Below are 27,346 nucleotides of genomic sequence, written 5' to 3' on the forward strand. Positions count from 1 at the left end.
AACAAACCTGAAAAGACAGACACTAAATGTAAAAACATGATTATATTTTTAAAATGGAAACTAGAGTACAGGCCTTCAAAATAAAATCAACATCAACAACAAAATCAGTTTTACACAATGACACAAATCTGACTCTAAAGTGAGGGAACATAAAACTGTTTATATAAATGTATGAAAATGTGGTTTTTCTGTAAATCTTCTGTTTTCATTCAGAAGTTTAATCTTCTGTTTCAGTCCCGATTTTTATTTTTACCATCTTCTACAGGAGATGATGAGAACTGACTGAAGAGCTTTAGCTCACCAGCATCCAACATTCCAGAGGTTCAGAGGCGTCCTCAGGTGTCACCTCACCTGTCTCACCTGGACGCCATGTTTGTTTAGTTTAGCTTAGTTTAGTGTGCAGTAAGATGGCAGCACAAAAGAAAACATCATATCTCTGAAGTCATTAATGGAGTGTGTGTGTGTGTGTGTGTGTGTGTGTGTGTGTGTGTGTGTGTGTGTGTGTGTGTGTTTGTGTGTGTGTGTGTGTGTGAATCATCAAAACTCCTGGATGAATTGATCATGAGAGTATTGGCTCAGTGACCATCACAGGACGCTGATGATCTGATAAATGACCTCGGAGTGTCATTTATCCCTCCATCATCCCGCAGCAGCAGCAGCCTGGCTCAGCTCGGCTCAGCTCGGATCGGTTATTCCGCCTCAGATCCGCATCAAAACTGGACCCAAACGACCCGAGCGAGCTCCCGGGGGGACACGAGCTGAGCCCCGCGTGCCGCTCCCGGTGAGGCTGTGAGCCGGAGCGACGCGCGCGGACCGGGACTCTGTCGCTGCTGAAATTTTATTCTGCGCATGATGACGCGTTGCCGTGTGCGCTCCGCTCCGGCGCCGCTCGGCTAGCAGCGGCAGCGGCAGGAAGTATGCTGTCGAAGCGGCGGTGGGGAAAGACCCGAGAACCAAAAGTCGGTGGTTGAACGGGAGGAGGAGAAATAACAATGCCTAACCCGTGAAACCTGCACATTCCGCATCTCCGCGCCGTGCATCGTTCACCTCGCGGGCGCAGAGGCCAATTGAGGGGTAAGTTTGGAGCGGAAAACGGCAGAAAAACGAGGTTTTCCGTGAGCGGGGGCCGCGGTGTGTTTGTCGAGATCTTTGTGTAGCTTCGGGCTAGCCTCGGAATGCTAAGCTAGCTGCAGCGCTAGCCTGCGAGCTCCTGCAGCGGCCACAGTGTTCACTCAGAGCGGCGGGAATTTATTTAATGTGAAAATAAACCTCTGGGTCTCTTTAATCCGCGCAGCTCGGTGTTTGTGCTGTCTGTGTGTTTTGTTTGTCATTTTGTTGTTTTGAACTTCCGTTTTACCCCCTTTCTCTCCTCGCGGGGGGGCTGCTAACTAGCCAGGCGCTAATGCTAATGTTAGCTCGGCCGTGTATCTGCCTGCTTTCACCTCTTCTCTACAAAATGCGTTTTTCTAATAAAAAGCTGAGCTGCTCCGGGTTGCTCTTGTTATTATTTTGCACTGTGTTTTTTAGTCAGCGGAGCCTGCTCGGTGCTCGGCTGTTGCTGCGGTGCTAGCAGGTTGTGTTTTTGGGGGTAAGAAAGCGAGGCTAGCCCGTTAGCATGGGGGGGAAAATGGCTCGCTGCTCGAAAGCCATTTTCCGATGATGGGGTCTCAGTGAAAGTGGGCTGATGGCTGTAGGTGTTGTCCCGCTCTGCTGGGAGCATCATGTCGGATATTCACGGCTTTAACTGCCCGATTATCCACGGTTATCCCCCTCTGTTCTCCTCCATGCTCGGCCGGGGCTCGGGCGTCACTCCCCCCGGTTAAAATCGGGGAGTCGGCCGAAGGAAATGTCGGCCGTGTGTCGGCGGAGATGCCCCGCTTTGTCCCGATAAATTCATGTTGGGGGCTGAACCCGACCGAGAGGAGACGGGCCAAGGTCAGGGAGCCCTGCTGCGGCTGTAACGGCTCCTTCTCCGGTAAATCCGCCCCCCAGCACCGGGGGAGAGTTTTAGTTTATAAATATGGAGGAAAATGTGGAGAATTAACGGCTGCGGGTCGAACGGTGGGAGCCGGGGATGTTTGTGTTGGTGTGAACGGACCCGAGTTATTTTTGCTCCGAGGGGAGAGAGAGTTTTAACCCGGGATAACAGGGATAATTCAGCCCCACTAACAGCTGCGTGCTCCGGGTGTGTTGGTGGGTGAAGCGCCGTTTAATGAGCCGGGCTCCGTTTGTTTACATTATCAGAGCTCGAAGCTCCGAGGAGGAAAAAAAAGTTGGAAGAAGAAGAAGAGTGAAGGATTGTGATTGGCTGCTGATGTGAGGCCTGATTCAAATCTGTGTGTGAATGAGAAGCTTCATCTGTAAAATCTGAACCAGATTATTGTGGATTATTGATCATAGGAGAGAATCTGATCATTAAAACAGAGTGAGAGAACAGACGTGTAGAATTAAAGAGATTAGATCACAGTTATTCATTATTAATTCATCTGATGATTGTTGTCATCACCTGGATTAATCAGGAGTTTCAAATCAACGTGATTAGATTTTAAACTCATTCTACAATTTGTCATTTTTTACTGAACAACAAGAAAACATTAATTCAACAGAATCCTGAATGGACTTTGGTTCATGTTTTTCTCTAAAGGATCAGACGGCAAACAGGTCAGAAACACTCAAACCCAGAGTTTATTACCTCACTGTGAGTTATCTAACATAACACAACTGTATCGCATATTAATGTTAGCAGAAGCTTTTTGGACAATAACAGCACAAAGCAGCAAAGAGCTGATTCTAGTTTCAGAATGTTTTATTTCACATCAGAACCAACAGTTTAACACACGCTAAACTTTACTTCCACAGATCTCAGTCATTATTTTGTCTATAAAATATAAATCAAAGAATAAAATTTGAAAATTTCCAGTCTGTTTTTAGATGTTTTGTTTTGTTAACGGAAAAAAAACACTAAAATAATTGACTATCAATATTTTTTTTGTTTTTTTTTGGTCAGTCGTCTAATCCAGATGTTTTCACCCAGTGGTGTTTGGCCCCCTGGTGGTCTGTGGAGGTACTGCAGGTGGTCCCTGAACATAGCGTCAGTAAAGACGTTTCACTGTGGGAGTCAGTGCTTAGTTTTATTTTTAAAACGCGTTTCCATGAAAAACTACAGTGACTTTCAGGATTAAAACAGAGCCTGTCTAGTCTGTCCTCAGTATCCTGAGCTGTGTTAACGTCGGAAAACGTCGCTAATGTCACGTTAGCACGTTTACACTGAACAAATATTCACACCTGAAAATATCAGTTTATTGACCAGCTTCTAAAGAGAGTTCAAATCTGATTTTTACCAATAAAAAAACCTTTTAGCAAATTTCAGTGAGAAGTAACAGTTAATGTCAGGAGGTGAACTTTGTTGTGCTGCTAGCTAACGTTAGCTAATGTTAACGTAGATCCTGCGTATTTATATCTGGGTGTGTATGTAACAATATAACAAATAATAATAAATAAAATTTCATATAAGACGTGCTGCGGATTAAACTATTTTCATTATCAGTTAAGATGCTATTAGTTTTATTAAATAATTTATAGTTTTGTTTGAAAAATCTGAGATGATTAATAATTAAAAACTTAAGAATTTTCACATGATGAGGTTAAACTGGACAAATTCAGACATTTGGTCCTAAAACACAACTATTTATTGATTATTAGTTCAGTTATTTCCCAACAGTGTATAACTATGGAGCTGAAAGAGTCATTTAACACAAATAAAATCATTTATTTTGATCATCAGTGAATCTTTAAAACATTAACATCAACTCGTTCCTGTTTCTCCAGCATCTGTTTTTCAGTTACTGAATTTATTTGTGTTTAGGACAAAACGAGATGTTTAAAGACGTCCCACCAGAAACTGATTTCACACTTTCACAGATTGATTGATCGCCGTCTGAAATCATTGACAGATTTAATGGACAGTGAAGCTGAACAGATTCGATTTATTTTTTTGTATCAGGTTTAAACCAGTGAAACAGATTCATTTGTGACTTTATGTTTTAATTCAGGGTCAGGTGATTAATCTGAATCTGTTTTGAATAATGAAATAATTTTTTGGGATAAAGGATAAATGTTAAAATTTACGTCTCAGATGTGAAGAGTTGATGTTTTTCTTTGTTGTTGATGATAAACTGAATATATTTGATATATTTGGATTTTAGACAGTTTGTCAGATTAAACAATACGTCTGAAGATTTAGAATTAAAGAGGTGTGTCAGTGTTTCCTGATGTTTTAGAGCCAAAGTCATTAATGATCAGCAGATTGATGATAATGACTCTGGTGACAGTCTTGGTTGACATGGTTTGAATTTATTAATAAAGACGTGACTTTGTTGTTTTAACTGTGTTTAAGAGGAGAATTGGTAGATTATCGTTAAAGGTGTTTTAATGAGTTTTCTTCCTGGTTTAATGTTATTTAAGGGTCCTGGTGTTTCTCAGGTAATTCCAGGAGTCTTGAGTATGTTCCAGGGCTACTCAAGGAGACTCCAGGAGTCATTGAGGTAGGACTAGTGGTTCTTGACCAGGTTCCAGGTGTCCTTGAGGATGTTCTGTGAGATTTTTATTAGCCTTGATTATGTTCCAGGCACTTCTTAGGTAATCCCAGTGGCCTTGAGTATGTTTCAGTCTTTCTTTACAAGATTCCAGGTGTAATTGAAGAAGATATCTGGATCTGGGATTCCTTGAAAAGGCTGCAAAGGTCCTTGAGCAGGTCTTGGGGGTTTTTGAGGAGGGTCTCAGAGTTTCTCAGATAAATCCAGTGGCCTTGAGTATTTTCCAGGGTTGCTTGAGCAGATTCCAGGAATCCTTGAGGAGGACTCTTTTTATTCAGAGTGTTTCAGTTGTTTTTCTGTACCTGCTCTTATTTTCCTCTCAGCCTTCCCACCTGTCAGACCACAGCTCATCAGGACAACACACACACACACACACACATTTTCCTCTCCCGCCAATCAAACCCTCTTCCACACCTTTATTTTCCACTGCTCTGTTTTTTCTCCCTTCATCCCTCACTCCACATCTGAACAGACCACCACCCTTCCCCCACAGCTCTCTCTCTGTCACCCTCCCTCCCCCTTCCCCTCTACCTCCCTCCATGTTTTTACCCACCTACTCTGTTTCTGTCGTTCTTTATCTCTGGTCTCTTACAGACATCTCTATATATCTCTACCAGACTCCATAGAGAAAAACAGGGATTTAACCAGGAGCTGCTGGAATACCACTGCCTCCATCTGTTAGTGTGTGTGTGTTACTGTGTGACTTTCAGTGGTGGAAGAAGTAATCAGATACTTTACTGAAGTAAAAGTACCACACAGTAACACAGACACACTAACAGATGGAGGCAGTGGTATTCCAGCAGCTCCTGGTTAAATCCCTGTTTTTGTCAATGGAGTCTGGTAGAGATATACAGAGATGTTTCTGGTTAAATGGTTAATAATTACAATTTGTGTCTTATTGTTCGTAATTAAGACTAATTAAGGTTGCTTTCACACCTACCTTGTTTGGTTCAGGCTTCAGTCTAGATCAGCCTGAACAAGGGTTTGGTCCGTTTGCAGTGTGATAACACTTTTCCAGATGATTTGAACTTTCAGATTAATTACATGAAGTTGATGCTTATCCTCCAGCAAACAGTAGAAGAAGACATTTTCAGAGACTTTCAGGTGTGAAAACATCCTAAAAGAAAAGAACAGAAACACCTGAAGTTCACCTGGCCACTCTGTTTTTATTTCACTTCTTTACTTCATTCTAGTTTAGGACAGTTATTTATTATTGGTCGTATCTTTGATTCAGTCATTTGTCCTTAAGTTAACACAACAAATAAACCTGTGAATAAGCCGAGTCTTTCCAGGTCAAAAAGTTTCCTTGGTCATCGGGTCGTCATGAATTCAGTTCAGAGTCGTGTTCAGACATGGAGACCTGTTTCAGTCGTGTTCAGGTACAGTGACGTGTTTCAGTGATTGTTGTTCTTCGTCTCCGGGGTGAAGGATTGTCTCCAGGATCTCTCATCTTGACCAGAGAGGGATTAAATCCTGAGGCTGCAACGTCTCACTTCATCAAAGAAAAACAACCTCGGGAGTCATTGAAAAGTCCTTGAATGTGACTTCAGAGAGAGAGAGTGTTTGAATCCTGGCAGTGTGTGTGCGTGCGTGCGTGTGTGCGTGTGTGCGTGCGTGTGTGTGTGTGTGTCAGAGCAGATTAACATGGCCGCCTGTTGTAATCTGTTACAGATTACAGATTAGCCTGTTAAAACTGTCACAGGCGTCGACTCACTTTAATCACCTGGGTCTTTAAGGAACTATTGATTTGATTAGTGATGGATTTTTATGTGTGTGTGTGGCTGGTTCGTCTAATGATATTATTGATTATTGATTGAGATAATAACAAGACACTAGTATATTTATATTTTTACTGCTGAATATGAACCTGAAGCTAAAATATTATGAACTGATTTTAATCATAATATAGAGCAAAACTGGCACAAAAAAATCATTTAATTTTAGAAACAATATCAGCTGTATTTTCCTACTGTATACTCCTCAGTAGGTGACCTTATGGTGGATACTGGCTCTGGTATGAGACCAGTTGAGTGGTGGTGGAGGGGGTTGGGTGGCGGCTCTGGAGGTTTGTTGATCCTGCAGTGATTTTCTGAGGCTATGGGGGGATTCACAGCTTCGAGCTTTGGCCTCTTTACACTATAAACAAAGGTGTGTCCTGCTCTCTGCAGAGGGCTGTCAGGTGTGAGCGGTGCAGCAGCGACCGTCAGATGGTTTTATTATTCAAGATCCAAAGCAAATGTGAGGCTTCAGGATGAGGTGGATTGTCTCGGAAACATGACACATTTAGATTAAGAGACAGTTGCATCTTTTAAGATGTGATGTTAGATCTGAAATGATTGGGTGATTGAGAATTTTTTAAGGAAAATGTCAAATATTTGCTGTTTCTTGCTATTTAGAATGGACGGATTTCCTGCTTCTCTCTGTTTTAAATCACAGTAAGGGGAATATTTTGGGGGTGGTCAGGCAAAACAAGTTGTCTGAAGGCATCACCTGGGACTGATTGAGTGATTAATTAATAAAATAATCCTCAGATTAACTAAAGTGATCTTTAGCTGCAGCTGTACTTAAAGCGTTCCTAAAAATTATGGTCACTTACTGGCCAACACAAACACCAAGTTTAAGTGTTAAATAAGGAAAAGAAATAAACTATATTAAATTATCAGTTGTTCAGTATTTAAGTTTAAATTAAGGGGTTAAATTAACAAGTTTTAATTGTCAGCTCTGTTGCATTGTGAGCTTTTATTGGAGCTACAATTAATGATTGTTTCCAACATCTATTTAATTGGCATTCTTTTAAATGAATGAGTTAATCCTTGAGTCTATGAATGGAAAAAAGGTCATCACAAGTTCTTTTTTAGTCCAGCCAAGAGTCAAAGATTATACACATATATATTATTAGAAAATATGTAACAAATCCTTACATTTTAGAAACTGGCGCCAGAGAATTATTGTGATTTTTGTTCAGTCGATTGTCAGAATGGTTGTTGAATGATCTTTCATATTTGGCGCAGTTTGGGAACTGGACTGTGTTTTGGTAAAATGCTCCTCTCATATTCAGATGAAAACAAGTTTGACTGAACCATTTGCCAAAGGATTGTTTGAAAGTGTTCTTTGAATTTGTAAAGGAGGTGTGCTAAAGTTGAAACAGGGACATACGTTTCTCTTTAAGTGATCCTCTTCTTTTTTCTTCTTCTTGTTTCCACAGTGATACCTCATTGGCTGGTGTGACCCACCCCCTCCCCCAGGCCCGCCGCCTCCCAAGGTGGGCCCTGATTGGCTGGACCAGCACTTGGGGAGAAAATGGCCGCCACCACCTCTGCCCTCAGCTGAAGAGCTAAGCTCCACTGTTTCCTCCCCCACCTCCCTAACATCACTGTTCATTGCTGTGTTGTGAACCGTGATTCTCTCCAACTGATTCGCTGTAGAGTACTATGGCAATGCATGATATGAGTCGTGCCAAGGGTTTCCCCTGTAAAGAGTGTGATATGGTTTGCCCGAGTACTCCAAGTCTTCTAGAACATATGAAAGCACATTATCAGCAAGAAGAGACCGGACGTTTTGAGTGTGAACAGTGTGGCCGAGTTTACAAGCACGCTGCTAGTCTAGCTAATCATAAAAAGTCTCATGAAGTTGGTTCATTCCAGTGTCCTGTTTGTACCCGTACCCTCCCCAACGCGGTCGCTTTGAAGAACCACCTTCGTATCCATACTTTGTCCCCTAGTAGTGCACACACAGAAGAAGAGAGCGAAGAAGTAGCTGAAGAAGCAGGCCACGACGAGAGAGACTACGGTCTCGCCCAGGACCTCTCCGACGGGTTTGGGCGCTCTCATTTGAATAACAGTGGTATGGGACATAGTGTCCTACAAAGCCACGAGACAGACGACCACGGAAAAAAAAGCTCCCCTGAATCTGACGACGCTTGGGACAGACCATTCAAGTGTGATCAGTGTGACAGAACCTACCGGCATCACGGTAGTCTGGTGAACCACAAAAAGTGTCACCAACAAGGAACTTTTAAGTGCTCTGTGTGTTTCAAACAATTTAGCAACCTGGCTGCCTTAAACAGCCACGAGAGAACTCACTCGAAGTTCAAGACCCCCGGTGCATCCATGGTGAGCAGCAGCAGTAGCAGCAGCAGCCTCCATGACTCGGAGCGCAGCAGTGGCACTCAGTCGTCCCAGAGCGACGAGACAGCCTCTTGTTTCTGCCACCTGTGCCAGGTAGCAGCTGCCGAACAAGGCGGACTTCCAGGAGCACATCCTGCTGCACAACACGGCCTCACCTTCCCTTGGACTGCCACGCAGTTTCCCAGGCATCATGCCTCACAATCTGAGTGCAGTTAGATCGCCAGCTTACACCCCAGCCCTGGGGGATCCTCTGCCCCTGCCACCTCTGCCCAGTGACAAAAGAGGTCCCTATGACCCCATAATGGGCCCTCCAGTCAACAATCCCATCTACACATGTGCATACTGTGGAGCAGGACACCCAGATCTGGAGACCCTTAAAGTCCACTATCTAACCCACGATCCTCACCCTGCTTCCCATGGCCAGGACAGCTCCATCCTCAACTCAGATACACTAAGTTCTGGATCACAGGGCTCGGTGTCATCTCCCTCTGGAGGTCGTGTTCCCCAGGCCAATTCTCCAGATGATGGAGAGCGGCGCTTTAAGTGTGGAGAGTGTGGGAAAAGTTACCGGCATGCAGGAAGTCTGGTCAACCACAAACGCTGCCATCAGACAGGCCACTACCAGTGCACCATCTGCTGTAAGCAGTACCCTCACCTGGCAGCGCTACACAGCCACCTACGTAGCCACAAAGGACGTCCCTCCAATCAGCCTATTAATAACGACAGCAATGACTGGCTATCTCCAGAGCCACTAACTCTGGACTCCCAGCAGAGCTACGTCCAGGAAGGCAGTGGTGCCACCACTCCAATCTCACTGCCAGGGAATCTTGGTGATGCTGCCCACTTTGTTCCAGATGGTGGCCACAGCAGCGGATTGGACTCTCTTGAGTTCCATGATCGCTTTGACGGCAGCTCACTCTCTCAGAGCAACTCTGCTCACCGTCAGGCTGATAGACATGTGTGTGCTGATTGTGGTGAGATGTATGGAGATGTATCCGGCATCAAATCACACATGTGTCCTCGTCATGGCCAGCAGCAACAGCAGCCACAACCGCAGCAGGGCAACATGTCCAATGGTTTTATGGGGAACATGAACTACCACAGCTCCAGTGGAACCTCACTCCCTGCTGGCAGCTCCAGCAGCCTGAAAGAAGGCGGCAGCCAACGACAGTACTCTCAGAGTGGAGGCAAAAGAATGGGGAGCAATGACAAAGATGAGGAGGACGATGGAGAAGTGTATCAGTGCTCGGTGTGCGGCAACCACTACGCCAGCCTCAGAGCTCTCAGGAGCCACCTGCGTAGCCATGCCAATAACCCAACAGGACCAGGACCTTCCAACTTGGAGCAGGATTGGAGAATGATCTGCTCCACCTGTGGCCAGAGCTTCTCCAGGAAGCAGGACCTCCTGAATCATCAGTTAGTCCATGGCCCCCAAAGGCCAGATGGCCAGCAACAGGGTATTGGAGGCAGCTCAGCAAATGGAAATGACAAGATGGATGGACGCAACCACATTTGTGTTGACTGTGGCATGTTTTTCGCTGACCGCCACCACCTCATCACCCACCTGTGCCCTGGCAAGAATCGGGCCAGCTCGCTAAACAAGCAGGGCCTGAATGGAGCCAAAGGGATGTCCGGAGGAGATGGTGTCAGTGGTGGGGTTGCCGGAGGGAGCCGTGATGTTGGTGGCGATGGTCGTAGGCCTATGGTTGACCAAAGCGACAAGCCCCATAAGTGCGACCAATGTGGACGAGGATACAGACACCCCTGCTCGCTCCTTAACCACAAGAAGTCCCATAAGACTGGTGTATTTCGCTGTTTGGTGTGCCAGAAACGCTACTACAATCTGCTGGCTCTCAAGAATCACCAAAGGACCCACTTTGACCTGAAGAGGTAGGCCCCTGATTCTGTCCATCTTTTATTTCATTAGGGAAAATGTCATGGATTTTGAAAGTAATGCTATATTTTACATACATTTAAAGAAATCTGAGTAGTATTAGTTGAGTTGGCTCTTAGGGTAAAGAAAGGGTTTTGGTCATGTCACACTTGTTTTACAATTGTAAAGTGAATGAGTGGAAGAGTCAAATCTGATCTACTAGATTCACAGTGCAATGCTTCAAATTCCTAATCATTGATTTGCACTTTCTGAGCCCATAATTAGCCCATTATGGAGGTCGATGGCTTAATAGATTTAGTATCATGTTTTTGTTGAAGACCTTGCCCTGGTAGACGTTCTGATTGTTAACCGTAATGAGTTTGTTTTTCACCAAACTGTTGCATTTATGTTGATCATAACAACATTGTACCCGGACTGCTAACCTTACAGATTTGTCTTGTGGGCCATAATGCATAGAATAATAGTCTCCCACAAGGGTCACATTTAATGCCACCACTGCCCTGATATTGGTAGATGAGTATTAATTTAATGTATTTACAGAGTCTGTATTGTGCTTTTTTTCATCTCTCTTCATTCCTGTTGCAGGCACAAGTGTGAGGAATGTGGCAAGGCCTTCAAGATCCAAAAGCAGCTGATCAACCACCTCCGTCTCCACGAGGAGCATCGCGCCAAAGGTCTTGTTCGGACTGGCCCAAACGGTTCACGCTTCCAGCAACCCGGCCCATCTCAAATGCAGACTATGAGGGGAGAGACATCAAAGGGCCAGGTAATGGGTGTCAAATATAGTCATCAAGGGTTCAAAAAGCCCTACTCTTCAGCCGGAACTTCCAGGCCTCAGAAGTTTGACCCAGCTGAAAGCGGACGACGGCCTTTTGCCTGTGAAGAATGTGGAAAGACATACCGACATGCAGGCAGCCTAGCCAATCACAAGAACCTTCACAAAATTGGGGAGTACCACTGCAATGTTTGCAACTCTACATACCCCAATAGGCTGGCAATGAAAAACCACCTACGTCTCCACTTTTGCCCAGAAGAAGCACAACTGCCAAGAGTGCGGCAAGGGTTTCCGCACTCAGAGGCAGCTAGCTACCCACACTACAGCTGGCCTGTGCAAAGGCCCTCAAGGTCCTGGGACCCAGATGGATTTTGAGTGCGATGGCTGCTGTGAAGGCTTTGCCACAGCTGATGAGCTTGCAGCCCATGACTGCCCAGCCCAGCATCTGCCTTCGTCCTCCTCCACCAACAGCTCTACCAACATCAGCATGGAGAGAAGCTCTGTGGATCTGGACTCTGATGAGAGACCCTACGCCTGTGACCTGTGCAGCTGCGCCTACAAACATGCGAGCTCCTTGCTGAACCACAAGCACACACACAAGACAGGCAACTTCCGGTGCAACTTCTGTGACAAGCCCTATACCAACTACATGGCGCTGCGCAACCACATGCGCATCCACACGCAGCGGAAGAAGCACATCTGCCACACATGTGGGAAAGCCTTCCGATTGGCAAGGTTCCTCCGCAACCACCAGAAGGTCCACGAGGAGGGTGCTACCCCCTTCGGCTGCCCCACCTGTGGGAAGAGTTTCCAGGGGAGATCCGGTCTGGCCAGGCACCGCTGCGGGGACAACCAGGTAGGCATGGAGGTCAGGAGGAAGGCCACTGCACCCACGGGAGAGGGCGAAGAGTGTCGGTACACGTGAGTTCTCGTCAGTTGTTTGTGATTCTTCGAAGTTGAAAAAAAAATAGTGAAGATAAATTTAGGTCTCTACGTGTCTATTACAGGTATATGATCTCCAATCCGGCTTCCTTGGGACCATACGCGTGCCGGAATTCGGATTTTTCTGAAGTTTGGACAAATTGAATTAGTGGAGAGACCAGATAAGTCAACCCCGTTTGCTTTCAGTTAGCATATATCACACACTTTGGTTTTTTAGGCTACCTACAGTCAAACATTTCATGTTTAGATATACTGTTTTCATGCTTTGTTTTCTTAGTACACTCCACAGATTTAAGTAGCATTGTGTGTGTAGCATATTAGCACAATTTAAAGTATTGATGTTGTGTGTTGCTTACTCTTGTGATTTTGATTGTAGTCTTTGATTTGTTTGTGTTTGATTTCTTTAGGTAGTCTCATGATACTAGCCAGTTATTAGACTAGAAACTGCAGTTATGTGATGGGGCTCTTGCATTTTGATGTCTTGGCAAACTGAAATCACAGGGAAGATTAGGAAGTATTTGGAGCTAGCTGCACTGCACATGTTTAGAGGTTATTTTTTGTATGACACGTATTACAGCACAGTAGCTGCAAGCAACTACAGTCTGACATGGTAGAGGTTCTATGGGCATGTTTGATTGATTTTCATCACTACATTAAGAATTTAGCTATCACCCAAAAAAGGCTGTGGCAGAAGGTCTGAAATTGTTTTCAGATGTGAAAGAAGCTGTTTGAAGCTTGTGTCCATTTGTGCAGTGCAGGGAGCGGCAGATACCTCCCAGTTCCCTACATGAATCCCAGTTGTTTGCCCAGTTTCTCCCATGTCCCTCCCTTCCTCACCCACCCAGCAGTCCTCTCCCCAATGACCTGTCTAGAAATTATAACTTTAAATGGTGCACCACTTTGTAGTAGTCTGCTTTAAAAGCTTTAAGCCGGATTTCAGATCATATACCTGTATGTGCAACATCTTAGATGATAAGTAGCTCAAATATTTCAGTAATTCTAAAGTAAAAGTGGTAACCAGTAATTTGAGATTAACTTGGCTAGAACAGTGAAAACAAACTACCATCTTCAGTTACTAATCTCCCTTTTTCTTTTCTTCTGTCCCTCCTCCCATCCCCTTGTTCCATTCCCCTCTTGTTTTTCCTATTTTGCCTCTGCACAGATGTGATCAATGTGGCCGCTCCTACCGCCATGCCAGCTCCCTCCTCAACCACAAGAACACCCACACTGTCGGCATCTACCACTGCGCCGTGTGCCTCAAGACCTACTCCAACCTGCTTGCCCTGAAGAACCACCGTCGTATCCACTCTGAGACGCGACGTCACCGCTGCCACGACTGCGGCAAGGCTTTCCGCGTTTCCTCCCAGCTCTACAACCACCGGCGAGTCCATCAGAAGCAGCGGGAGCTGACCTGCCGGTCCTGCCAACGAGCCTTCCCTACACAGGCCAGCTTCAGGCTCCACATGGAGATCACCCATGGCCAGGCACCACAGCCCCGCCAGCCCAGAACCCAGCAGCCCCGACCAGGGGGCTCCCAGGAGCTGGGCTGGGGGTCGGGCCTGGACCTCACCTTGATGCAAGAGCAAGGACTCGACCCCAGCAGCATGGCCAAAGCCCGCAGCCGTGGGAGCAACAGTGAGGTCATCAAGTCCCACGTCTGCGACCAGTGTGGCCGGTCTTACCGCCACGCCAGCTCCCTGCTCAACCACAAGAACAGTCATAAGACCGGGACCTACTTCTGCAACTCTTGCCAGAAGGAGTTCCCCAACCTGATGTCCCTCAAGAACCACCGGCGGATCCACACCGAGCCCAAACGCTACCAGTGCCCAGACTGTGGCAAGTCCTTCCGCGTTTCCACGCAGCTCATCTGCCACCGCCGCATCCACACCAAGGAGAAGCCGTTCTCCTGCCAGCAGTGCGACAAACGCTTCTCCTCCAAGTCCAACCTGAGGCACCACATGAAGGTGCACTGGAGCAGCTCGACGGCGCCCCCTCCCATGGCCATGGGTGCGCCCAACTTCCTGGGTATGCCCGGCGGCCCCTTCATATAAGCTATGGGATGGGGTGGGGGGGGTTGTTTGGGCAAGACACAGGGAGGGAGTGGGGAGGGGGGCCCAGTCACATGCCAAGGTTTCTGGAGGTGCCAAACGTAGCTCTTCCTCCTGCTCACCCTCCTCTTCCTCATTTTCCATGTGTGGCTGTAGTGTGTGTGAAGGACAGGGTGTGTAGACTCAGTCCAGGTCCTGCATGACATGAACATACAGTGATAGCAGGAGCGAGAACACAAAATGGACGCTGCACACACACACAGGGAGGACTGAAAATGGAGGACATGCACACACACTCCGTCGCTCACACATCTCCAACTTCTTTCCTAACCGTTTCCGAGCCGAGGCTTCCTTCACGGACGTTCCCACGAGGCTCTGGTTGTAGAACTCGTCCGACTGTCCCACACAGACTGACTGACAGGCAGACGGGCAGGCAGGCAGACATGGACTGTAGACAGACATGATGTAGTTATTAACAACTGCATGGACTTCACTACACCTGCCTTACTCCCTACTGCATGTTGCCCCATAAAGCCGAGGTTCTTGAACCTTTCTCGCTCTGGACCACTGGTGAGAAATTGGGTGGCAGGGCCCCACAGCTGCAGAGACTGAGCTGAATCCAGACTGATAATTAAAGACCGGCTCGTAAAGACTGATGAGTCCTGTGGTAGTGACTTTATGACAGACTGACTGTTGGGGCAAAGCTGCTGTGAGGGTCTGACGCTTGTTTTTGAGTAATGAGCCATCTTGTCCATTTCAATCCTGGGAGCTGATTGGTCCAGTGTTGCAGTTGTTTTCTCTGTTCCTGATGTTTGGAGGGAGTTTTGTCTTGATGAAATCTTCTCTCGTGGCCTTTGTCACAATGTTTTTAAACCATATTCTGGCCGTGGTTGTCAAAACTAAGTCCGAACTGTTTTTATTTAAGTGACCAACACATAGGTGCAGTGGAGGAGCTGGTAAAGACAGAAGGGTTTGGTTCATTTTTTCCTTCTTTGTACCTTAATGGTTTGACAGGTGACAGCAATGACTTCTGGGAGCTTTTATGGCTGAAGATGGGACGCATCAGTCTCTGAGGGTCTGGTTTAAATGTGTAGTTGTGTGGTTTGTGTGTGTGGGTGTGGTTGTGTGTCTCTTGCAGCACCAGGATGAGCTTCGTACTCTTACAGCTTCCCCGTCAGACCACGTCCTGACGCCTCGTTCTCACATACGGATTCAACCATCGCAGGTTTAGCAGGAACTGTTTTTAACATGTCGTCACTACACTGGTCTATAACTATGAAGGATCTCATTTCCCGACCGATGTGTTTTCATGCGTTGTTCTACTTCACATCCCAGCAGCTCATAGAAGTTTTGTTAAAGAGAATAAATCTGATCAACTGTTTTGGTTGACTGTTGTGTGCGAGAGGACCTTCTGCTGAGCGGCAACTCAAGTCTGTATGTAGCGGCGGGTATTGCCTACGTGTTTAAGTCTCGTCGGATGGGTCTCTGAAGATGCCACGTCACTGGTGCATGACGCAGTCGCTTGTCACGTGGTCAAACAGGATGTTTCTCTTAAATCATCTCAAGGTCTTTTCACGCCCAGCGCAATGCAAATAAAGAATGCAAATGTGCAAAATACTCACCCGCACACATCCAGGAGTTGAAGCTCCGCCAGTGCTGGTTCCTGACATATTTTTTGGATGTTGGTGGAACAGTTTGAGGTCCTACTGCGAATGTGAGTGCTGCATTTGAGGAGGCAGTGACCAACTATCAGGATCATTTGACCCAGAACAGCCTCTTTTGTGGCGCGAAAGCTCAGAGAAATCAACCACCTTACGAACAAAATTTATATAATTCTTTTCCCCTCAAAAACAATTCAATAAGATAATTTGATGTGCAAAATAATTGCATGAAAAAAATACCTTTGATGTGAAAAGACCTTCACTCTGACCCGGACTCTCTGGCTTCGGGCAGACTTCAGTCCAGTATTGTACCAACCACCAATCAGATCAACCATTGAATAACCGCTGTTTTCCTGCCGACACCAAGTAAATAACTAAAGCTAAATTGTTAGACAAATAAAATCTAAAATCTGCTCCTCACTGTTCACTTACAGGAGGTTTTGGTGTCTTGCAGCGATGATGGGGCCACACTACACAATAATCCTCTCCCGGAAAAACCCGGTCCAACCATGTCGTTGTCTTGTTTCATGTCCAGGCAGCTCGATAACGTTACTGTCGATGAGCTCACTGCTGGTCATCGCTAAACCCCCTCCCCCCTGTGACGCAGCTGAGTCCATATGTGTGAACAAGTGGCGAATCTCTCATTTGCAGACACCTCCCCCCAGCCCTGATCTCCGTCTTCTTGTTACTGTACGACTCTGAACCAGCAGCTGAACGAGGCTGTAGCTGAAAAAGGAGAAAGACAGAAACCACGTCGATGACTAAAAACACAAGTTAAAGAAAGGTGTATATTGTTCGGTCCTGAGCCGACACGACTCTGTTTTGTTTGATCCTGTATTGTAATCGTAAACTTCTGACTGTGTTATCTACAGTACCTCTTTTATAAGAAGGAAAAAAGACGACAGATCATTGTAGTAATGCATTTATTTATATTATTATTATGATTATTATTAACACTTGTAATGGACGGCACTAGTCTTTAGGATGTGTGAGTTTAGAGCTTTGTTGATGTAAAACACCCACCTGACTCCTCCCTACTCTCTCTACCCACAATCCTCCTGTTTCTGTGGAGATGATGGAGCCGTTAACGGACACTGGGCTCCACTGAGACTCTACTCTGAGACTCTAATGTGTGAAGATTTAAGGAACTGGAACTACATGATGGAAAGTGTTTTTTTGCCTTTTACCAAGTGATGTTGTGACGGTCTTTCTCAGCCGAGCCTTCCCATCATCCCTCTCTTCCATATTTATCTCTTCACCGAGTTTGACCCCCCCCCCCCCCCTCACAAAAATCAAACTCACATTGAAAAGGGACGACTCAGTGATCCTCCTCTTTGTTCGGAGTGCATTCAGTCTGCATCATTTGAACCTTTTTTATGTTACACTTTTATGGTAACCTCTTGTATTTATTGGTGTTATAATTATTTTGTTTTTCTCCTTTTTATTTAATTGCGTTTTTTGACTCTTTGGAAGCCTCTGTGTGTGTGTTAAAACACAGTTTGTCAGCGTTTTCAGGAGCACTGGTGCTAGTTTTTAAAAAGAAAAAAGATAAAAAGTCAAAGCCGTGCAGTGACCGTCAAGTGCTGTAGGAGTCCATGTGATCTTGATCTAGAACACAGAAATAATAACTGTACATTCTCTATTTTTATTTTTGCATTTTCTTCCTTCACCATGTTTGATTTTTTTTTCTGAGTGGACACTTTCCCGCCTGCATTTCAAGTAGTTTATAGAGAGAAGAAGAAGAAAAAGATTGGTTTGGAACAACTATAACCCCCTTTTTTGTTTTTAAGTTCTAACTTTTTGTTTCCATGCATATATATGTAATGCTTACTATACACTTTTATAAACTATGTTTTGATAATTCATTTCTTAACAGAAAAACTTGTCCATATACTATAACCCTTACTGCTGAGTACTGAAAATAAATAGCTGAAAAAAAAACACCCACAGTGGAGGTCAGTGTTTTCAATCCATTCTCCTTCAACAGCTTCAGCTCATACTATCAGTCAGTGTTCACTTTATTAGGTACACCTGTTCAGTTCAATACAAGTCGACCTATCACACAGTGCCAAACAAACTTGAACCTGGGTCATATTTTGACGTTTTTGGGTGTAAATGACAAAAATCTTTGGACTTCTGTCGGACGTTAAACTTTGTAATAAACTCTGAAGTTTGACGTCTGACCCTCTTGAAAGCAGTCTCCATGGCAACAATGGCAGAAAAATGGAAATGGGGAAAAACACAGTTTAGTTTATTTAGGAGCTAAAATTCATAAGTAGATTTTGATAGTTAAATTTTCAGTAAATAATTTGATTTCTCAAGAATTAATCAACTGCAACATCAACGTTTGTCCAACCAACCAGCTCACAGCCCCGAGTCTGAAATCCTGTCGAGGTAAATGTTCGGAGTCCAGCAGGCGGAGAAACAACATTTAAAGGTCTTTACACAGCAAGGAGGCAGCGACGAGTAAAGGACAGGAAATATGTGAATATGCAGGAACTGAAGCTTCACCTCGGCAGGTTCGGGACAGTTTGAGGTCCTGAGGAGGCAGACGACCAACTACCAGGATCCTTTGATCCAGATCAGCCTCTGACAGTCTGTGATTGGTCGATTTTTATTCACTGAAACCTTAAAAAAGTCAACGTCCTTCCAAAAAGAAATTATGTCACTTTCTCAGTGTGTAATATTCAGGTTCTGTGAGAAAGAACTGACGACAAAACAGCAACTTGAAAAATATGTTGATGTTAAAAAACACCCCCAGTGTGTAAAGACCTTAAGGACCCATACTTTACACTGTCCTGTTTAACTTAAAGTTTTGAAGAAACATTTGTGGTTTTAAAAAAAAGAAAAACACTCTGTATATTTTACATCTCATCTGTCACACGTCTCAACAATGAACTGATTTCTTAAATGTGATACAATCAAAGTTTATCGTACAGAACAGACATTCCTTCAACGCAAACCTCATATTCCTGCAGCTGCTTCACAGTAAAACCAGAGGGCTTTTACTGTGAAGAGGCCGTAGACAGGAAATGTTCTCAGAGCTTTGGTTGAACAGCAAACAAGGTGTTTTTTCTCTCAGGGTCTGTACGACAAACAAACAGGAGTTTATAGTGTATTTGTTGTGGACTACTTTTAGTGGCGGATTAATCCACGTCTGGAGCAGGTTGGTGTTTGTGGGACTGAATTATCTAAATGAAGTTTGTAAAGTAGGAAATCAAAAAACAAAAAATCAGGAAAAATCAGCAGGAGTGCAGTTGGACTAAATCATTATTATGCTCTTTTAATAATTCAGTTATTTTGTCTTTTTCTACAATTTTTAGTCATTTATTTATTTCTTTTTTTCTGGAACTTTAAAGACCTGCAGAGTGATATATAATTAATAGTTACACACAGATTTTACATGATGGTCCTTTAAAACTGATGCTTTAAGTTGTTAAGTTCAGCAGCTTGTGGCAATAAATAAAATCAAGATTTCAATAAAATAAAGTAGATGTAGTTTTTCTCCACCAGAACAGTGTCCTAGCAGGGTGGAGGGTTTTAAATCAGAAATTAAAAACTAAACAAGGAGATAAAATTATAAAAATTTGTTTATAGGAGGCTTGTAAACATTTGGTGAACACAACTTCTGCTTCTCATTGCCTCCCTAAAATGTTGCACTTCCCCTTTAATAACGTTTAAATAAAGAATATGTTGGACATTTACACTCACAGCTGACTGTGTGCTCAACATGAAGTTAATTTAATAGATAAATGAAGTTTAAGGCTGCTGGACAATCATTGTTTTTAGTTGTGAGAGTCAAACAACCATAGCTCAGTTTAGTCAACGGGAAATCGAGCTCTCCTCAGGTTTAACTCCAACATGTTTCTACAGGTTCAGTGTCGATTCTAAATTACAAACAATATTAACTATTATTATTATTCTCTGACTCACGAAAAGTCACATCATGGCTTCTGGGAAACGTAGTCATTGACTTGGAACGATGTTAATCTTGGTGGTACAGTACATTTTTAAAGTGAGAATACTTTGGACCGTGACAGCTGTGGAGCAGAAAAACAAAAAAACTGTTTATTTAAAAATCAGTGTGTTGTTGTTTTGGCTTTGACAGGAAGTAAAAAGGAAACGTTAAAGGTTTTATTCATCCAGTATGTTTCCTCACTCCTGATTTTTATTAGTTTGATGTTGGAAAACAAAAGCAGAACTCTACATTAAAATTTCCTCTGACTGAATCTGTTGCTGCCGGCTGTGTAATTTTGAGTGTAATAACCCTTTAATAGTGGATTTCTCAGGTCAGAAGGTCTGAGGTTAGAAGTTAAAAATCCTTTGGTCACGCAGCTTAAATCCAGCAGACATGGTCTCAGGAGGATCGTGGTTTGGTTGTTAAGTGATGCTCATTAACCTTCTCTCACTGAAAACAGATTTCTTTGTTTTATGTTGAAAAGAAAGAGGAAACCTGTTTCACGCTCAGACCTCCTGAGACGTTGTATCACTGTTTGTTTGTCTCATGGTTTATGAGTCGACGTCCTTCTCTCACGTTATTTACACCGCTGTGATTCTGCTGCGTTCGGAAACTAAATAATCTGACTTATTGTTTTTTATTGATTTTATTCTGTGTACAGTTAAAATGTGATGAAGCACAGGGTGAATTAAGAAGGCCAAAGGCTGCTTTATGTGCACCAGGACTGGTCCTGTCCTCTTTAAAACCTCCTGTACAGTCAGGTTCCTGTCGGGCATTTCACTGTTATTATGGTTTTATCCTTCGTCTAATTTAGAATAAACTTTAGCCGAAGATAAAAATGTAAATGTAGAAACAGTCAGGACATTAATGACAGAGTGAATAAATCCTCCGAACTCTCACCTGTTGATTTATTTTGGGTTTCTTTGTCTCAACCTTTCTGAATGGATGCGAGATTTGACCCCTTGCTGCTTCCTGTTTATTTGTTTTAACATCATGTTTTTTGTTGTTGCAGGAAAAAAAGTTTTGTGAATTTAGTTTTTATTTTTAATGATGTGTGTTGTTGTATCCTGTAACTGTGACTCTGTGTTTGTGTGTCTGATGGACACTGAGTTATTTCTCTGTAAATATAAAAACTTTTTTCTTAATCACGTGAAACACGTGTAATTACGTTTTCTTGAAATATTTTACTGTAATCCTGTGATACAGATCTTTTAAATATAAAATTATGAATTAGATTTTGTTATTTTTTTGTAATTGTTAAATCATAAATGTAACTTTAATGTACAGATCTTCTAATTATATTTTTTATTTCTCAATATTATTTTATTAAACAGCATTTATTTTAATTATGAAATATATCTGTAAGAAGAAAATATTTTATCAAAGATACAACTTGTTTTTTTGAGTTATTAGATTTTTAAGGATCTGAACTGAGTGATTATCAAATCTTTTGCTGTAGTCTTGCAATAATTAGATACCAGTCACTCAATTATAAGGGTTTTTGTTTGTTTGTTTGTTTTATGGCAATAAGATCATGTCTTTAAAGATCTTGATCTGGTTCTGGAACTGCTCAGGTTCTGGATCTGTAATGTCCAGTAAGACATCATGTGGGGTATTTTTGGTTCTGCAAACAAACTGGACTTGATCAGGAGTCTGTTCTCTGTCCATTGAACAGTTCTTCACTGAGCTGATTTCCCTGAACTAAACTCATCCTGTTTCTCTCCTCTCAGATCTGAGTCCGGTGAGTTCTCCCAGCAGCAGCAGCACCAAGAGCTTTGTCTGCGGTCAGTGCGGTCGGTCTTACCGCCACGCCAGCTCCCTGCTCAACCACAAGAACAGTCACAAGACCGGGACCTACTTTTGCAACTCCTGCCAGAAGGAGTTCCCCAACCTGATGTCCCTCAAGAACCACCGGCGGATCCACACCGAGCCCAAACGCTACCAGTGCCCTGACTGTGGCAAGTCTTTCCGGGTTTCCACGGCACTCGTCTGCCACCGGCGCATCCACACCAAGGAGAAGCCGTTCTCCTGCCAGCAGTGCGACAAACGCTTCTCGTTCACGGTCCAACCTGAGGCACCACATGAAGGTGCACTGGAGAGGTCCATCACTATCCAGAGGGACGTCGTCTGCCTTCCTTGCCGTCCCCTCCAGACCTTTCTAGACCTCACTGTTGCCCTCATGACTTCGTCTTAGTCTGTACGAACACAACAACTTGCTGGACCACATCCACAGTGAGAGGGTCTGAGTCTTATGAGCAGCTGAAAACCTGAAATTTAACCACAGCTGAAAACTTCAGCTTGAGTCTAAATCAGGTGAAGTCTCAGAACTTTTTGATCACACCTCATCTATTTATCAAAAGGAGAATTCAAACCACTCAAATTTAGATAGATGGATTTCAATGGCAAAAATCTCACATCGACAAATTATTCAAACGTCAACATTCAAGTTTTTAATAGTGATTAAATTTCATTATCAGTTTCTCACAAGATTTAAACTGTTCATTTCTCTGCTTCCATACTGTTCGAACATGTCAACATTTCTGAACTTTTCCTCGTCCAAACTGTACACCTGCAAACTAAAGCTCTCCACTGAAACTTAAATATTTGGGTTTATCTCAGACCCAGTTTTTAGTTTTAAGTTCAGCAAGTTATTTCCTGTGTCCACTGATGGTGAATGGGTCTGTGAGTTTTATAAACTGTCCCAAATGGACTTCTTTGTATTTCCACTGACAGTAAATGGGTGACAGTTTTGATCTGACTCTGAGTTGAGTGTTGAACCTTCAGAGTTTGTTTCCTTGGGCGGTGTATTTGTTGGGATGTATTTTAGGTTTACAGACTTCTGGTTCCTCTGCAGCTCAAAACACAAGTACAGGTGGATTATGGGTCTTGTATTCTTTCCATGGATGGCAATTTCTGCCACACTCTCTTCCTCCAAGTCCAAGCTTGTAATAGACAATTTTACAGTGGAGACTTGTGTGTGTTGAGATTTTGGCAGAGGATAGAAACTGTAGCTCCCTCTGAGAAAATCTGTTTTTCTGGGAGCTTGGATGTCTACAGGTCAGCTGAAAAACCTGTAAGCATGAGCTGCACCAAATGTTGAAATCCTCAACTTCCTCTGACGGAGCATTGAGTCCTGTGGAGGTAGTGTAAGAACTTTTAAAGTATTTCCACCTTTTGCTTCAAGGATATGAAGATGGATTGATGCATCAGTGGGACATTTATGGACGATCAGAGTTGCAGAGTGTCTGGTTCTTCATGGAGAGCCTTAGTTTCACAGGGTTTAAAACCTGGACGACTTTTCCTCATTTCACCGGTTTCATTTCTGCGTTGGACCGAATCAACCTCTTCAGCACCAATGTTAACTGTAGAAGCTCATTTCTGCCACTTAAAAAACAAAACATTTTGTTTGTTAGTGTTTGGTGAAATTTCATATATGTTATATACAAAAAAATGAAATTATAATTTTTGCATTTTTTTCTCATAATTACAATTTAGCATCTAGAAGAAACTGTATCATAATGAGAAACTCTCATATTTACAGCTTGGAAAAAAAACATGAAAAACAGTTGTGATTATTAGAATTTCTCACTGGTAGAAGATGTAACTGAAGTAACTGAGGAAGTATAATGTAACTGATGATTGACTTTCATCTCTTATGAAATACTATCCCAGTTAAAAGAAACTAAAGGAGGTTTTCTTAATTATGAGAATCCTTTTCATAATTATTACATACTTTGTCATAATTATGACAAACTAAATCTTGATTATGAGATAATAAATTGTAATTATGTAACAGTTAATGAAAAAGAAAACAAAACAATAAACCCAAAGATTAAAAAAATAAATCTTCTTAAGTGGCAGAAAGGGGCTTCCGTACACTCCTGCTCTATAAGATGCCGCCCAAATCTGAAAACTGAATTTATTCATCTGTTGTCTCTCAAACTTGATTCCTGGTGGATTTCTGTCACGGACAAAGCTGATGATTGGGAGCCATGTAGTTTTGTCTCTGAAGAAACTCACACAAACAGACTTCAGCCTGCAGACCAGCAACATCCTCATCAGACGACGTTATAACGTCAGCAATTTCACCCTCGTCCGTCTTCATCACTTTATATTTGTGGAATCATTTTGTTTTCTTTTGGGCACCTGTATTTTCTGACTCTGTGCCTCACATATATAGATAGTTGAAGGGTTGTGGTACAAAACTAATGAGAAGTAGAGATTTAAAAAGTAATGATGTGATGATTGTGTGTCTTCTGCTTTCACTTGGTCACAATCTGCAGCTGTTTTCACTTCTTGGAAGAAAAACATTTACTTTTGTAAAAATGTGTCTAATGTAGTCAAATAATCCGTGAGATTCAGGGGCGTCTCTGTTAAGATTCGTTTCTCCATTTTTAAGAAATGCAGTTTTGTGAATTGACCAAAAAGAGACAAACACCTGCAGTTACTGTGGCGGCCATTTTTTGTCCCTTCCTCAAAATTACATCTCTGCAGCTCAGTGCTTCCACCAAAGGAAGAAATTAGAAACATTTTCTCACATTTATTCCTTAATCTTTCATAATTATGAGATACACAACAATTTCACTAAACTACAATTACACACAACTATAAGACCTGTGTCCAGTAATTATGAGATTGTTTTGTTGCAGTTATTAAATCTTTTCTTGTAGTTGTGGGATTCTGAAATGATGAGAAACTACAGATCTCTTATTTAAGAGAAAACATGCTCTCATAAATATGAAATTCTTTTCTAGGAATTAAAAGATCCTTTCTTCAAATTGTAGAATTTTGAAATTGTAGAATTTGATTGCTGCAATTTCGAGATACAGATCTTTAAATTCACTTGTTAACTGTGGCAATTTTAATCATAATTCCTATCATCATGAGAATGAGGAAATTATTTCATATGAGATCCATAACTCATAAGTAAGAGAATGTTTTCCTGTAATTACAAGAGTAAATATTATATTTAAAATTTGTAATTAATATTATATAAAATAATATTTTCTCATACTTATGAGAAATTAAGACATAATTGTGTAAAAATAAAAAATAAACAAAACAAGATAATATAATAAGCAAACACAATCTCGTAACTGATATTATTTTGTTGTTCTGGTCGTTACGACATGAAGTTAAGAGAAAACATCTCTAACTGTTGAATTCTAACTTCTGTCTAACTGGTGAATTCACTGTGTAATAAAATGCTTTTGTGCTGCTCGAGCTGAAACACAAAGTTTGCAGATGATCACAACAATCTGCTTTATTTGAGTTGGGGATACAAAATGGTTCAGTAGAAAGCGACTAGTAGAAACATAGCAGTAGACTCTTGGTGCTGTTTGATTAGATAATGTATCGTCAATGTACCTCTGTATCATAACCTCTGTATGACCTTTTATATACAAACAGATAACTGTAGAATGCCTTTATTTCTAACTAAACGGACTGATCTTAATGAGACCTGACGAAGCAGCTGTTGGTGAGAAATGGTTGAAAACGTCACTGAAAGGCACAAAATAAAAATTCTAACTAAATCTAAATTTGAAATTTAACTAATAAATAAAAATTGTTAAAATCTAAATGTAAATGTAAATTTTAAATAAATTGAAATTTTCAGGCTCCAACTTCACTTCCATAAAAACAAACAAACAAAAAAAAAAAAAACATATTTACCTTTTTGTTTCTTCTTGGTGGTATTTACTGTAGGCTTTTGTTTTTGAGTTTGTAAAACGGGTGAACATCCCTAAAAACTAGAAGCCACAAATATTCACTACAACACCATGTGTGGATTAATCCGCCTGTGAAAATAGTGCGCAACAAAGGCTTTATATATTTTCCTGTTTGTTTGATAAAAAGTGAGCAGCTGTTCTAGGAAATTACTAAAAATGACATTTATTGTGTTTTTACAGCTCAACATCTTCAGTAGGAACCAATGAGCTGTGGTCCACTTCTCCTCACCTGGATGGAAAATGTCCTGAGGTCAAAGATGTAAAGGAGAACTGATGAGGACTCAGGAAACCAGAGTGAAACCATGTGTGTGTTGCTTTAAATGCTGCAGCCACAAGGAATCATGGGACTACACTAAGGTCCAGTGTCTCCTCTGCTGAAGGAGATAAAACAGGAAGCACTGAAGCTCCTTTTGTCAGAGACCTGGTCCAGGTTTGATCAGGTCTGAGACTTGAAACCTTCCAGCCGTGGTAAAGGTTGTTGTTTGTGCAGATCCAACAGTTCACACCTGAGTTCACTCTCCTCTTCATCCAGGTGAACCTGCTCAGTCAAGTCTCTGCAGGGTCCTAGTGCCCAGCCTCTCTCCTCATTTAATGTTTTTGAAACTAAACTTTTGGCTGAATTTATTCCCCCTCCCTCGTCATCACTGATACACCGAGGTGAATACCACCAAGAATGAAAGTTTTTTTCTGTTCCTGAGTTTGACTCTGATAAAAGCCTGTGACGTTCAGCTGCTGTGTGGAGGCTGGTGAAACGCTGCTGTGAGGATTTCTGTCTGTCTCTGCTTTTTGTGCTTCTCTCACTTTGTTCTGCATCTGCGTTTTTATAAATAAATCCTGTTTCTACACCGTGTCCTGCTCTGTTTCTACAGAGTTCATGGAGTGAACTCATGTTATTTTTCAGCCTATTTTCCAATGTTGTTAGATGAAAAGTCTGTTCACTAAAGTTCTTGTTTTTACCACTGGCAGACTCAGATTCTTATTCTGTCTGACATCACAATGATAGGATTCCTACAGAGACAGAGCTTCTTATTAAAGAGTCAGATCCTCTTAGTTTAACCAGAAACATCTCTATATATCTCTACCAGACTCCATTGACAAAAACAGGGATTTAACCAGGAGCTGCTGGAATACCACTGCCTCCATCTGTTAGTGTGTGTGTGTTACTGTGTGGTACTTTTACTTCAGTAAAGTATCTGATTACTTCTTCCACCACTGAAAGTCTCACAGTAACACAGACACACTAACAGATGGAGGCAGTGGTATTCCAGCAGCTCCTGGTTAAATCTCTGTTTTTGTCAATGGAGTCTGGTATTGGAGTTGTTGTGGTTCAAGTCTCCAGGAAATGAGTGTAAGTCAGTGTGATGTCCTTTGAAGTCATGGATACACTGTGTGTGTGTGTGTATGTGTGTGTGTGTGTGTGTGTGTGTGTGTGTGCAGCTCTAACAGTGTTATCACTGAGGCATCATTTAATCTCATAACATCGCTGTAGAGACAAACAGGGCCATCACTGCCATCTATGATAACCTACAGGACACGCACACACACACACACACACACACACACACACACTGATATTTTCCTCCTGCCCTTCAACCTCGGTCCAAGGTGAAAATCTCC

General features: G+C 42.7%; 1 protein-coding gene across 1 annotated transcript; it reads left to right on the forward strand.

Annotated features, from left to right (window-relative positions):
* LOC108891016 (zinc finger protein 646-like) lies at positions 1-26,579 on the forward strand. Its single transcript, XM_018688115.2, is given in 7 exon segments — positions 1-1,074; positions 7,801-8,821; positions 8,823-10,612; positions 11,202-11,637; positions 11,639-12,312; positions 13,496-14,358; positions 21,731-26,579. Coding segments are annotated over 6 exon segments (5,022 nt in total). The 5' UTR covers positions 1-1,074; positions 7,801-8,026; the 3' UTR covers positions 22,195-26,579.
* The last annotated feature ends 767 nt before the right edge of the window (positions 26,580-27,346 follow it).

This window comes from Lates calcarifer, linkage group LG11 (assembly GCF_001640805.2).
Source record: "Lates calcarifer isolate ASB-BC8 linkage group LG11, TLL_Latcal_v3, whole genome shotgun sequence".
Classification (NCBI taxonomy): domain Eukaryota; kingdom Metazoa; phylum Chordata; class Actinopteri; family Centropomidae; genus Lates; species Lates calcarifer.